The following is a 13,908-nucleotide window of genomic DNA, read 5'->3' as shown; positions in this document are numbered from 1 at the left end:
TTTAGTCACTAAGGAATTTTTTTTTGACCTCATTATTTGAAAATTTTATTTGTAAAACTTTTAAATGCTGCTTTAGTCACAACAAACTTAATTTGCATTGTCTTGATGGCAAAAGATGTTTAGTGTTTCAATGTAACAGCAACAACAACAAAAAGAAGCTGGAAAGAGTTCTGGAAAAGGGAACCCTTATACACTGCTAGTTCAGTCACAATGGAAATCACCATGAATCAATACCAAAAAAAAGTCAACCAAATGAAAACAAACAATAAAAACCCAGAACTACTATGTAACCCAGCTATAGCCGTTATGGGTATATACTTAACACTCTCCAAATAAACAAACCACAGTTATTTTTACATCCATGCTTCTTGCACCTTTATTCATAATGGTCAAATTATGGACTTTCCTTGGGTGCCCATGGGATCTTGAACGTAGACGAATTCCAATGCAGTAAAGACGAGCTGAGATGCTGTGCAACTGCTTAGGATTCCTCATGCTGCGTCTTGGCCACTAACTGCACTATCACCAGATGGAGATGCAGAAAACACTAGGTTGACTTAGGGGCTGTGCACAGGAACCAAAGGCAGGAAAATACTAAACATTGCTGAGAGCATCCACCCCAGGAAGGACTTTACCTTCCAGGAGCTCTAGACTGGCACCGCCCCCAGTGCTCACATGGCTGACTTTATCCTCTGTGTTCCATTTGGCACAGCAAGTGGCAGTGTTTCCACCACCTATGATAGTGATGCAACCCCTAGAAGCGGCTGTCACCACCTCATCCACGAGGGACTTGGTTCCCCTGGCAAAGGCTTCCCATTCAAATACCCCAACAGGACCGTTCCAAACAATCTGCTTAGCTCGAGCCACAGTCTCAGCATATTTCTCACTGCCCTCAGTACCACAGTCCAAGCCCAGCCAGCCAGCAGGTATACCAGAGGCCACAGTAGCTTGACCAGTCTTGGCATTCTCATCAAATTTGTCAGCAGTGACAAAGTCAACAGGCAAGGTAATCTTCACACCATTTTTCTCAGCTTTGACCATGAGCTCTTTGACAATCTTGGCTCCCTCTTCATCACACAGAGATGTGCCAATCTCCATGTTGTTGAGCACCTTAAGGAAGGTAGAAGCTATTCCACCACCAATGATCATCTCATTGACTTTGTCTAGCATATTATTGATCAGCTGGATCTTGTCTTCAACTTTAGCTCCTCCCAAGATAGCCAGGAAGGGTCGCTCTGGACTCTCCAAAGCCTTGGTGAAGTAGCTCAGCTCCTTCTTCATCAAAAATCCACCAGCCTTCTGTGGCAGATTCACACCCACCATGGAGCTGTGGGCTCTGTGTGCAGTCCCAAAAGCATCATTGACATAGACATCTCCGAGTTTGGACAGGGAGGCTTGGAAAGCATCAATTTTAGCTGGCTCAGCTTTAACCTTGTTCCCAGAAGCATCTTTTCCCTTCCCTTCTTCCTCTACATGGAAGTGGAGGTTCTCCAGGAGGATGACAGTCCTAGCCGCTGGGTTGGCACAGGCATTCTCTACTTCTGAGCCCACACAATCCTTCAAGAACAGAACATCCTTGCCCAGCAGAGATTTGAGTTCTGCAGCAACTGGCTCTAAGGAGTACTTGTCCGGCATGGGCACACCATCAGGACGGCCTGGGTGGCAGAATTTGATGCTTGGGACAGCAGCCTTGATCCTTTGGTTATTCGTTATCTGGTTGTTCTTCATAGGAACACTGAAGTCCACCCTCATCACGATCTGCTTCCCCTTCACGTCCAGCTTGTCCAAAGTCAGCTTGTTAGAAAGCGACATTTTGGCAACACCGTGAGGTTGAGAGGCCCAGAGGAAAGGAAGAGGAGTCATAACTGAATCTTTAGCTGGCGCTGCTAAAACATTTCTTTCTTCCTCAGACTCTTAAGGAATTCAGCCACTGTTTTGTGGACTTAGGACAGGAGAGATATATTTATTCAGTTAGATAGGACTCTGATAGATCATGTAGAATTAAAAGTAGATCAAACCAACTCAATGGAAGCTCTGCTCAGAGGATACCCACAGACTACAGAGTTGACAGGCATCTGGTGCACACAGAGCATGCCTTTGTAGTTCATAATTTTGTCTTGAAGCATGTGCTGATTCCCTGAGAATGTCCTAAATGGTCTATACTCAACGTTTCCTTATAAATTTCAAATTTCCTCTGCTTAACTATTTTTTTTAATTTTAATTAGATGCCCCATGTGTTTCTTTGCTAAATCTGGAAATCTTACCAGAAGACCACAGTTGCTCTTAAAATTTTGTAGGAGTCTTGCTGACAGCATTTGCAAATGGTAACTGGGTTGCCAGATAACCTTATCCACACTCTCCAGACAGGCTGATTTCAGTCAGTCCAGTTCAATATCTTTTAACTGTGCCTCATTTTACACCCATCTGGAAGTGTATGAAAAATCATGCTCAGGTCATATCTCCAAATTTCTAATCTATATGATGTGGTGTGAAGATCAGTCTTGGTATTGGTAAATGCATTCAGGAATGGAGGGCCCTGGCCAGGTCAGAAATACACACCAAATAGAAACCGATCTCATTATTTTCTACTGTATAAGTTCTACATTTGCAGGAGCAAATGGCAAGGGTCTCCAGAATCTATTGTGTTAGGTTTTCCCAAAGAAACAACACATCAGTGGGAGTTGTATAGTGAGAATTTTATTGCAAAGAACTGGTTTATATGGTTGTGGCCAGGGCAAGTTGAAAACTCCAAAGAAAGACAGGGATATGATCTGAAGCTGTGTGTTCCTGGCAGAATGACTTTAGGGAAGCCATTATGCTGCACTGAAGGTTGCTGAACAGTGTTCATGAGGCTGCCCAGATGATCTCCTTTACTGAAAGGCAGCTATTAATGATTTTACTCCTCACAGTTGCTAAATAGCGTCACAGAACACTATGGTGATTTGAATAGGTTGGGCTCCATAGACTCATGTGTTTGAATGTTGGAATAGGTGTGACCTTGTTGGAGGAAGTGTGCCACTGTGTAGGCAGGCTATGAGGTCTCCTAGTGCTCAAGTTTCATCTGGTGCTGAGGGAAGTCTCCTGGATGACTGTGGACTGCAGTCTCCTCCTGGTTGCCTTCAGATCAAGATGTAGAAATCTTGGCCCTATCTCCAGCGCCATTCTAGCCTATGTGTTGCATGCTTCCTCCCATGATGATAATAGACTAAGCCTCTGAAACTGTAAGCCAGCCCCAATTAAATGTTTGCCTCTATCTGAGTCGTCATGGTCATAATATCTCTTCACAGCAATAAAACACAAACTAAGACAAACACCTAGAGTTGGTGTCAGGTTGAACAGTTGGGGGTCAAGAGCCCAGCCAGGCTGATGCAGGAAAATGACCATCCCACTTCTCACGTAGAATTCTTTCCTAAAAGTCACCTGCAGCTTTGTTGAGCAGGGACTATTCACAGCAGAAATACATTGAGAAATTTTGTTTAAGGTGACTGATTTGTTTATGACTCTTCTCGTTGAAATGACACAGGGGTGGCTAGAAACTCAGACTTGGCACCTGTCTTCCTAGTTCCCAGTGGGAAGATTTAACGGAAGAAAGAAGAACAGAGAAGGAGTTAAAGGATGAAGAGCCAAGTCCCCCTCAGAACCTGGGGACCATAGAAGGAACCAGGGCATGATAGAAAGTAGAGATCCATTTATAATCTTGCTTGAACAGCTGGGTGTGAGGCTCTGGTTCAGTGTTTTATTTAAAATGCACTTATGGTGCCTTTCTTAAGTGCACAGGTGCTGCTAATGAAGTCGAGGTTGCGAGGTGTGATTTCTCTCTGAGTCATTTAGCTTCAACGCTTCCCAAGAACAGATTGTACCCTTAACCGTGTGCAGTCCACAGCTGTTGGGTATGGAGGAGTGCAAAGCTCAAAGCGGAAGTTGTTCTTAATATTAATAACCAAAAGATCTTCCATATTCACAGCCTCTTGATTCTGTGGCTCTTGCAACTGAAAATTTTCCTGGGTCAGGAATTAGGACCCAATAATAGTTGTGTCTGACTCAGTCATAGGCCAGGCAAGCCCCAGTCTCCTTCCCAGCAAAATTATGAAAGTGCTGAACATGGGGGATGGTCTCTTCTAGCCCAATGGCTTTCAGATTCTAAAGAGTAGTGTTCCAGACCTGTAAGTGAAGTGAGCAAGGTAATTGGTTGGTCCTGCAGATTTCCTGGAGCCCTGTGTTTGTGATCAGAATGGTCCCTGTTCCTCACAGGGAAAGAAAGCTGGATGTTGCTGGCTTTACTTCATATTTGAACAATACAGCTATAGTCTAAACCTGAGACACTTTTCAGCATGCAAACAGTGTGCTTTTAAGAACTGGCCTAGAACAATGCATGCAAGTTGGAACAAAGAAACTCAAGGTCACCTTGGTTATCAGCAAGGGAGTTTCACAGAATGGTTTGAATCAGGGGCCTGATTTAATTCTTTCTGATTTCTCTAACAAATAAGTAGAAAAAATATCTACTAATGAATGTGGTGAAACAGAGCAAATTTATTTGTATTGCTGAAGAGAAGGACATTCTTTTGTCAAATATTAAATAAAGGACAGAAAAGAGTCTAAAATCAAGGATACATGTAGATGATGATGAGAATAAGCCAGCGAAGAGACAAAACAGCAAGGAGGGCACCAAGCCTGTGAATTGCCAGCATCAGACAACCAATAGCTATAGTAACAGGAAGGAGAAATGCAACCTACTATGGGCATTCAGTAGCAGGAAGGAGAAATGCGACCTACTATGGGCATTCAGAACAATATAATAGCGACAAATGATGAATAAACAGAGACTTGTGTGATGGTTGCTAGTAAAAATGTCACAACGTAGTGAGTTTAAATGCAGGCTCGTTTCTGCAGAGCAGTTTACTCTGGAAACAAGGAAACAAGATCTCAACTCTGAACCTTGCGATCCTGCACTTGTTTCTTCTTAAAATAGAAGCCCTTCATAGCTTTCTCAGCTGAATGCCCTCATGTAGAGCCGGGCTTGTCTGAGAGCAGAATTGGACAAATGTTTCTGGAGATATTTGGTCCTGAGGTTGTGTCATTAGCATTGTAAAGCATATCTAATTTACCTAATGGATTATAATGTCTTGGAAATGGCTGTAACGATCTATTTACACAGAATGCCTGAGTGCACAGACCATTTGTATAAATAAGCAATTATGTTCCCTGCTGTCAGGATATTTTTGGTCTGTAGATCAGTTACCTGATGCCTTTAGTCTATGGCATTAATTTGGGTAGTGATTATATCCTGTGCATTATAAATCTTCAACTAATCATTTATGAAGAGCAGCTGCTTGAGTCTTGGCTATTTCTGCCTAGACCTAAAAGCAAGTCTGTAAACTTCAGTTTTAAGTTAGGGAGTTGCATGCACAGATCCAAAGAACACGCCCAGGTCCATTTTATGTGCAGTGTTGAATGTGTGTGTGTGTGTATGTGTGTGTGAGTGTGGGTGCGCGCGCGCGCATGTGTGTTTTCATTTTCTGGGAGAAAAGAAACATTTCAGATCATAACTACACAGTCAATGCCAGGGACCACGTCTGAATATATTCCTTTTCTTGTCACCTTTCTCCTCAGCCTGGGGTTTTCCATTGCCTGTGACTTTTAGGCTTGTCTCACCAGTCACTCTTCCTTTCTGTCTGTCTCTAGTGTCTCCTGGAGTTGGATGGATACTTTGCAGATCTCTGTTCCAGGATATAACACAGGTTACTTTTCCACTGTGTCTCACTGTTGCCCTACAAAAGAACAAGCTGACCTAACTGGAAACAGATTCACTCCAGGATTCACTTCTGATGGCGTTAGATCCTTGCAGGCCTGTCATTCATATGATATTTCCTTATTCTAATTCCTTCTGCCTCTAGCATCTGTCTTTGATGATTTATTCATTCACTTATTCATACTCTATCTTGTTTGTAAAGGATCTTAATATTTTACAAGTATGTATGATCAAGAAAAAAGTAAATCTGTCATAAGAAATACAAGTAAGGGGAAAATGAAGTATGATGTATTAAGGTGGTTTACATGCCAGAGGATATAGCATAAGGTTCTAGGCCAGTGGTTCTTAACCTTTCCAATGCTGTGACCCTTTAATTCATTTGCTCATGTTGTGAGCAACCATAAAAATTATTTTTGTTGCTACTTTATAACTGTAATTTTTCTATTGTTAGGAATCACAATGTAAATATCTTTGTTTTCCAATGACCTAAGGTGACCCATGTGAAAGGGTCATTTGACCCCTAAAGGGGTGGAGACCCACGGACTAAGAACCTCTGTTCTAGGCTGTTGTCAAAGTAGACTATGATTTGTGCCTTAAACTTCTTAACCACCATTAAGGGAAAGTGTGACCTTCATAAGAGTTCCAAGATTTCTTAGACAAAGCCAAGCCAGTCAAATAGGTAGAACACAGTTGTTTACCGTACTGAACTAGAACAATTCCCCTATGTCCTTAGCGAGAAGACACTGAGATAGGCTGAAAGGCAATTTTGCTAATCTTCTTGCCCCTCATTATTCAGAGTCTTGTAATTGGCACATACTTTCTGCTTGAGTTCTTATTTTTTGTATCTGCTAAGAGTTTTATTATTTAATTATGGAGCCTCCACAGGACCAAGGGACTCCCCTCCCATTGATGTCATGGCCATCCTCTGCTACATAGGCAGCCGGAGGCATGGGTCCCTCCAAGTGTACTCTTTGGTTGGTGGTTTAGTCCCGGGGAGCTCTGGGGTTCTAGTTGGTTGATATTGTTGCTCTTCCTATGGGGTTGCAAACCCCTCCAGCTCCATTCAGTCCTTCCCCTAACTCCTCCATTGGGGATTCCTGTGCTCAGTCTGATGGTTGGCTGTGATCATTCATATCTGTATTGGTTAAGCTCTGGCAGAGTCTCTCAGGGCACAGCTATACCAGGTTCCTATCAGCAAGTGCTTCTCAGCATCAACAATAGTGTCTGGGTTTGGTGTCTGCAGATGGGATGGGTCCTTGGGTGGCAGGATCGGGTGTGGGAGGAGATGGAGGAGAAGTAGAAAGGGTCAGGAAATTGAACAGAGGCATGTAGCAGTGGGGGACAGGGAACTGGGGAGTAGCTATTAGAAATTCCCAGATGCCAGGGAAGCAAGAGGTTCCTAGGACCCAACAGGGATGACATTAGCTGAAATACTCAACAAAAGGAAGATAGAGCCTGTAGAGACCAAGTCCAGTGGTTAGGCATGGCCCCCGCTTGAGGGATGGGGCCACCCATCTCAAAAATATTAGCCCAGAATTGCTCCAGTCTAAAGGCAATGCAGGGACAAAGAGTGGAATAGAGAAAGGCCATCCAGAGACTGCTTGAGTTTTTATTCTGTAATTTTTACCACGACCACTATCTTGCCTCTGATCTATGCCTGTTGAAACTCAGTTGACTGACTTTTGGTGAAGGAGTTACCCTTTATTTATCTTTTTCTCCCCCTTGAGACAGTAAGAGTCTTACTTTTCTGCAGGTCTGTATAGTTTGCTTACTCTTCCCTGATCAACAATCTGTCTGCTCTTCCTAGATGACTTTTTCAGGATATTAACTTATTATTGCCGCTACGACAAAGTACTCAAATGTGGAGGTCGGAAGTCTCATACAGAATGATTGAACAGGTACTGTTTTGAGAGGCTTTTGGAGGGAATAGGGGAGGATGTTTCCCATCGCTCTTGCCAGTTTATAGAGCTTCTTCCATTTGACTTGTCTCCTAGCAACCACATCACCTGACCTTGGCTCCACCACCAGATCTCTGTCTTTGACTTCATATTTTTTTGTATCCCTCATTTACGTATAAGGAGCCTTATGACTGCACTGGGCCATGTGAATAATCTCAGACAATTAAATGTCTCTGATCTAGGGCCATTTAAACTACCCATACCAGTAAAGTTCATTTCCCTATGTAAGACAGCATATTCCTAGATGCCTGGGATTAGGAGGTAGAAGTGTGGGGGTAGGGTGGACATTATTCTGCTTAGCAAAGTTATAACAAGAGGGAGAGGCTATGTGCATTAGATGGGGCCTAGGTGGGAAATCTGTGTGGTACCTGAAGCTCAGTAGAGGAAAATGACTGTGGGAATCTATTTACATAGAAGACATAAGAGCTGCAAACAAGGAAAGAAAATGACTTCCAAAGTGCTGAGTGAGAAGGTGGTGATCCCAGCGCTGGGTACACCAGATTGGAAACATCCATCAGTTTGATGGAAGAGTTGGTGCTAAGGATGCCACCACTAGCAAGTGAGGGAACTCCGGCTTTCCCCTCTTCCTTATTGTCTCACCAGCAGCACCTCCTATGTACTGATCAACTTAACCATAGCTTGGCAGGAAAGTATATGAAGGCTGTGATTGGCAGCCTCTTGTGAAATATTGCCTGTGGCAGGGAGCAGTAGGCAGTAGATACATAGTAGATATAGAAGCCAACAGGTGAATGGCCTTGGTATCTCATAATGAATGACCAGAGTACAAGTGACTAACAGAGGCAGGCATCTGAACCCTTTAAGTCAATTGAGAAGCTCTGCTTATCAATATAATGTATAAAGGGAGAAAGGGGGAGAGGGAGAGAGGGAGAGAAGGAGAGAAGGAGAGAGAGAGAAAGACAGAGACAGAGAGACAGAGAAACAGAGAGACAGAGACAGGTGGAACCTCCATGAAAGGCACACAGCTTTCCTTTATGCAGCCAAATGAATGATTGCTGTTTTCAAAACCTCAATTTCTTCTCCCTTTATCTCTTTATCCTTTGTATCTTGCTCTTCTTTCTCCTTTCCCCCTCCCTTCTTTCTTTCTTCTGTACCCATTGTTCTCTGTACTGTGGCTTCCTTTCTCTTTTCTTACCTTTCTTTATCTGTCCCTCCTTCTTCCTCTATCTCCCTCATTCTGTTTCTCCAAGCAACATTAATCAGCCAATGCATGCATTCTTATGAGCAATGGCTCTGGGTGACTGTCTAGCCTCTTCTTGATCACTTTTGTCTACCATTGCATTGGTTGATTGCAGTGTCTCAAGGCTGGGGGACTTAAGGATCATTCCACTGGTCTTTCTCTCATATTCCAAGAATAGGACATCACAAGACGTCTTTTAATTTGCTTTTATGAGATCAAATCTCTGTGGGGCCATCATAGTCTCATATATAAGGCAACACACAATCAAAGATCATGCCCTTAATTCTCAAATAAAGGGAACACAAAACATAAGACCGTATACGTCTGCTGAGATTGTCTCCATTGTTTAAACATTGTTTACACACCTAAAATGCTCTGTGGTGTGTGGAAATGAAAACATTTTTCATAAGAGATGACCTGGTGGAAGAAGTTGAAAACTAAATGCAGCTAACCCTACTCAGAGATCTGCACTTGATATCACACAGACACCCAAGGATTCCTTTTAAGGATGCAGAGATTGATAGGTAGGTAGGTAGATAGATAGATGGGTAGGTAGGTAGATAGATAGATAGATAGGTAGGTAGGTAGGTAGGTAGGTGGGTAAATAGATAGATAGATAGATGATAGATAGATAGGTAGGTAGGTAGGTGGATAGATAGATAGATAGATAGATAGATGGGTAGGTGGATAGATAGATAGAAAGATAGATAGGTAGGTGGGTAGATAGATAGATAGATAGATAGATAGATAGATAGATAGGTGGATAGATAGATAGATAGATAGATAGATAGATAGATAGATAGATGGGTAGATGGGTAGATAGATAGAAAGATAGATAGATAGGTAGGTGGGTAGATAGATAGATAGATAATTACATCACTCACGTTCCCAAGCCTCAGAAATACTGCTGGGAAGCCCCTCGGGACATGGCACAGACGTTCATTCCAGTTTATCTGGGATTCAATTCTGGATCCATCACTTTCTTTCTGACCTTGAGCAAATTATGTAAGCACTGTGTGCTCCAGTTCCTCAGCTGTGAAAAAGAAATGGCAATAGCGCTTGCCACCTAGCACCATTGAGAGAATTTAATCAGCCAATGTAAAGTGCTTTGAGCAATGTCAGGTACCCAGCAAGAATTCTAAAATAGTTTTCGCATTCTTTTATCTTCCACTATTCTCAATACCTATTGTCGTGGGTAACTGTTTCTAATCTATTTCTGTTCTGATTATATTTTAAAATATGTGATGTGTACGTATGCGCTTGACCGGAGTTTGGGGTTTTGTTCTGTTTTTTATTCTCTTCCCCACCCCAAGCTGCAACTTTGAATGCACACAATTACTTGTCTTATCATCTAGTTCATTGTTTTTACCAATCTCATAGCATACGACAGTGAACTCATCCCACATATACTAAGCATACATATTGATGGCCACCTAAGCGATCTCCAACAGCCTTCTACAAACAACTCCATGGTAAATACACCTGTACAGGAAGTTGGAACATAGGTCATAGGTCACTCATATAGATCATCCATCATCATACTGTGGCTGTGCTAGTTGTATTCAATATGATTGTGACATTTTCCATTTCTTCCAATTAGGCCTGTGAGTTCCTGAACTGACACAATTTCCATATTATTAGACATTAAGTATTTTCCTAATTTGAATGCTCCATGGCATTTTATTGTACTAATGTTCCACCAGGTCCTGATTACTTATAAGGTTGTACATCTGTTGTTTTACGTTTTCAGCCAATAGATTTTCTGCTTCTTGCATTGTACATATACCATTAGCATTTGCTTCCGCATGTGACCGAATGCTTATAGAAGACCGATGTTCAGACAAAATTGGAAGGGGTTTATAAAAGAAAGAGTAAGGAATACTTTTAAAGGTCTTGGGGAACTTCTGAACAGTCAGTACTTGAAGCACACGATCTGAAGGAAAAAAGGTTCATTAATGTTCTGCAAGACTTTAAAAACTTTTCTTTAATTAGTTTTTATCCTTGTGCACTTAGAAATTCTATTTTTTTATGTTCCCTTCTGAGAAAGATTCAAGCATCCTCCATTGGGCCTTCCTTATTATTTAGCTTTTAGGGAATCTGTGGATTGTAGCATGGTTATGTTACACCTTATGGCTAATATCTGTTTATAAGTAAACATATAACCTGCATGCACCTCATTCAGGATAGTATTTTTAATTCTATCCATTTGCCTGAAAAATTCATGATGTCCAGGTTTTTAATAGCTGAGTAATATTCCATACTATAAATGAACCACATTTTCTTTATCTATTAGTTGAGGGACACCTGGGTTGTTTCCAATTTCTGGCTATTACAAGTAAAGTTGTTATAAACATAGTTGAACAAGTGTCCTGGTGGGATGGTAGAACATCTTTTGGGTATATGCCCTGAAGTGGTATATCTGGATCTTGAGGTAGAACTAGCCCCAAATTTCTGAGAAACCACCAAATTGATTTCCAGAGTGATTGTACAAGTTTGCACTCCCACCAGCACTGGAGGAGTGTTGCCCTTGCTCTACATCCTTGCCAGTCTGTGCTATCTCTGGAGTTTTTCTTTTTATCTTACCCTTTCCGATGGGTGTAAGGAGGAATCTCAGGGTCATTTTGATTTGCATTTCCCTGATGACTTGGGATATTGAACATTTCTTTAAGTGTTATTCAAACATTAGAGGGTGGAGGGAAGGAACTGGGAGGGTGAAGCGATAGGGAGGGAAGCAGGCAGGGAGATAAGGTATAGGGAGAGCAGGGGAGAGAGAATGGAGGTTGACTGTGGGCAGGGGGCATCTCTAGGACATGCCAGAGATCAGGCATGGGGGCAGGCCCCAGGAAGTCTATGGCGGTGACTCTAGCTGAGACTCCTAGCAGTGGGGGAGATGGGGCCTGAAGTGGCCACCTCCTGTAGTCAGGCAGGAATCCCAGTAGAGAGCTAAGAATAGCAACTCACCCACAAGATCTTCGACCTAAAATGTATCCTGCCTATAAGATGTGCAGGGTCTAAGATGAATCAGAGATGAATGGCCAATCAATGACTGGCTCAAGAACCTATGGGCAAGAACCAATTCCTAACACTATTAATGATACTCTGTTATACTTGTAGACAGGATTCTAGTGTAATTGTCCTCTGAGAGGCTCTACACAGTAGATGATGGAAACAGATGGAGAGACTCACAGCCAAACATTAAATAGGTCTCAGGAAATCTTGTGGAAGAGTTGGGGAAACGATTGCACTACCCAAGGAGCTTATGGACTATACAGGAAGACCAACAGAGTCAACTAACCTGGACCTGTAGGGGCTCCCAGAGACTGATCCACCAACCAAAGAGCAAGCATGGGTTGGACCTAGGTCCTCCTCACCTATATAGCAGATGTGCAGCCTGGTCTTCATGTGGACCCCCAACAATTGGGTCCCTTGAATCTATGGCCTCCCTGCCTATGGATCCCATTCCCCTAACTGGGCCACCTCAGTGAAAGACTATGCATCTAGTCTTTCAGTGACTCAATAAGACAGCATGGGATGATATCCATTTAGGGGTAGGGAGATCTCCTCCTTCTCAGAATTGAAAGGGAGAGGGGAGTGCTGAGGAGGAGATGTATTCAGGAAAGATTGGGAGGAGAGGGGAGATGGTAATGTGAAATAAAGTGAATAGATAAATAAATTAATGAAAGAAAGAAACTCTAGAGCTGGGCAGAAGGTTGAAAATCTGGGAAAGAAATCTTGCAGAGATTTCTTAAAAGGCAAAAGAGAGACCAGCACTCTAGTGGGACTAGAAAAGCAAGCCACAGATTGTTGCGAGGGTCAGGATACTTTTGAAAAGGAGAAGGTGGAGAACCAGACTCAGCGTATTGCCAATTCCTCCCTTAAGATATCTGTTACATTTGGGTGCTATATGGGTACATTGCTAAGAACATCTCAACATTCCAAAAATATGAGATAGAATATATTTTTCAGCAGGCCTTTTGACTGAGGAGAAAGGACCTGAGGTATGACAGACGTGCTAGCAGAAGGTACCTGGCCAGCATGGTAGATTTCCATGTGGTACTCATTCTCAGGTGTAGGTACGTGCCAGGGATGATCAGAGACTTTCTAAAGCCGCCACTCAACAATGACACAGCCTAATGCATGATAACATGTGGCCCAAACTGTCATCTAATGTGTATGTTTGTGTGCTTCTCTGGAAGAAGATAACATTAGATAGACATCTTCATAGTTTTAATTCTTAAAGGTTTTACATGTTATCATTACTGTGCATGCATGTAACACAGCATTTGTTGGAGGTTAGAGGACAACTTTTGGGAGTCATGTCTTTCTATCTACCACGTATTCCAGGGATTAAACTTAGGTCATTAGACTTGCACAGAGGGTATCTTTACTTGCTGAGCCGTCTATTTAAAAATAAAATTAATTAAATTAAATTAAATTTTACTCTTTTCCCCTCTCACTCAGCCCTTTGTTCCCCATCCCATATCTCCTTCCCATCCCCTGTCTCCACAAGGATGCTCCGACCCTTCCATCTGCACCAGACCTCTCAACTCCCTGGGGCCTCCAGTCTCTTGAGGGTTAGGTGCATCTTCCCTGACTGAACCCAGACCTGGCAGTCCTCTGCTGTATATGTGTTAGAGGCCTCATATCAGTTGGTGTATGCTGCCTGGTTGGTAATCCACTGTCTGGGAGATCCTGGGGTCCAGGTTAGTTGAGACTGCTGGTCCTCCTACAGGGTTGCTCTCCTCCTCAGCTTCTTCCAGCCTTTCCCTAATTCAACCACAGGGCTAGCAGCTTCTGTCCGTTGGTTGGGTGTAAATATCTGCATCTGATTCTTTCAGCTGCTTGTTGGGTCTTTCAGAGGGCAGTCATGATAGGTCCCTTTTTGTGAGTGCTCCATAACCTTAGTAATAGTGTCAGGCCTTGGGGCCTTTCATTGAGCTGGATCCCATTTTTGGGCCTGTTGCAAGACCTCCTTTTCATCAGGCTCCTCTCCATTTCTGTCC

The 13,908-nt window shown here is 42.7% G+C and overlaps 1 protein-coding gene across 1 annotated transcript; it reads right to left on the bottom strand.

Moving 5' to 3' along the window:
- Positions 1–499: 499 nt before the first annotated feature.
- Positions 500–1,850, bottom strand: Pgk1l1 (phosphoglycerate kinase 1 like 1). The gene has a single exon (XM_039103506.2). It carries the CDS (start codon positions 1,810–1,812, stop codon positions 595–597), a length of 1,218 nt encoding a protein of 405 aa, XP_038959434.1. The 5' UTR covers positions 1,813–1,850; the 3' UTR covers positions 500–594.
- Positions 1,851–13,908: the final 12,058 nt, after the last annotated feature.

Source organism: Rattus norvegicus, chromosome 2, assembly GCF_036323735.1.
Source record: "Rattus norvegicus strain BN/NHsdMcwi chromosome 2, GRCr8, whole genome shotgun sequence".
Classification (NCBI taxonomy): domain Eukaryota; kingdom Metazoa; phylum Chordata; class Mammalia; order Rodentia; family Muridae; genus Rattus; species Rattus norvegicus.
The sequence above is the reverse complement of the archived record's forward strand: the minus strand, read 5'-3'. Positions and strand labels throughout refer to the sequence as shown.

What these genes read in the sequence shown, in the direction of transcription:
- Pgk1l1 (XM_039103506.2), bottom strand. Translation starts at nt 1,812, where the DNA reads ATGTCGCTTTCTAACAAGCTGACTTTGGACAAGCTGGACGTGAAGGGG.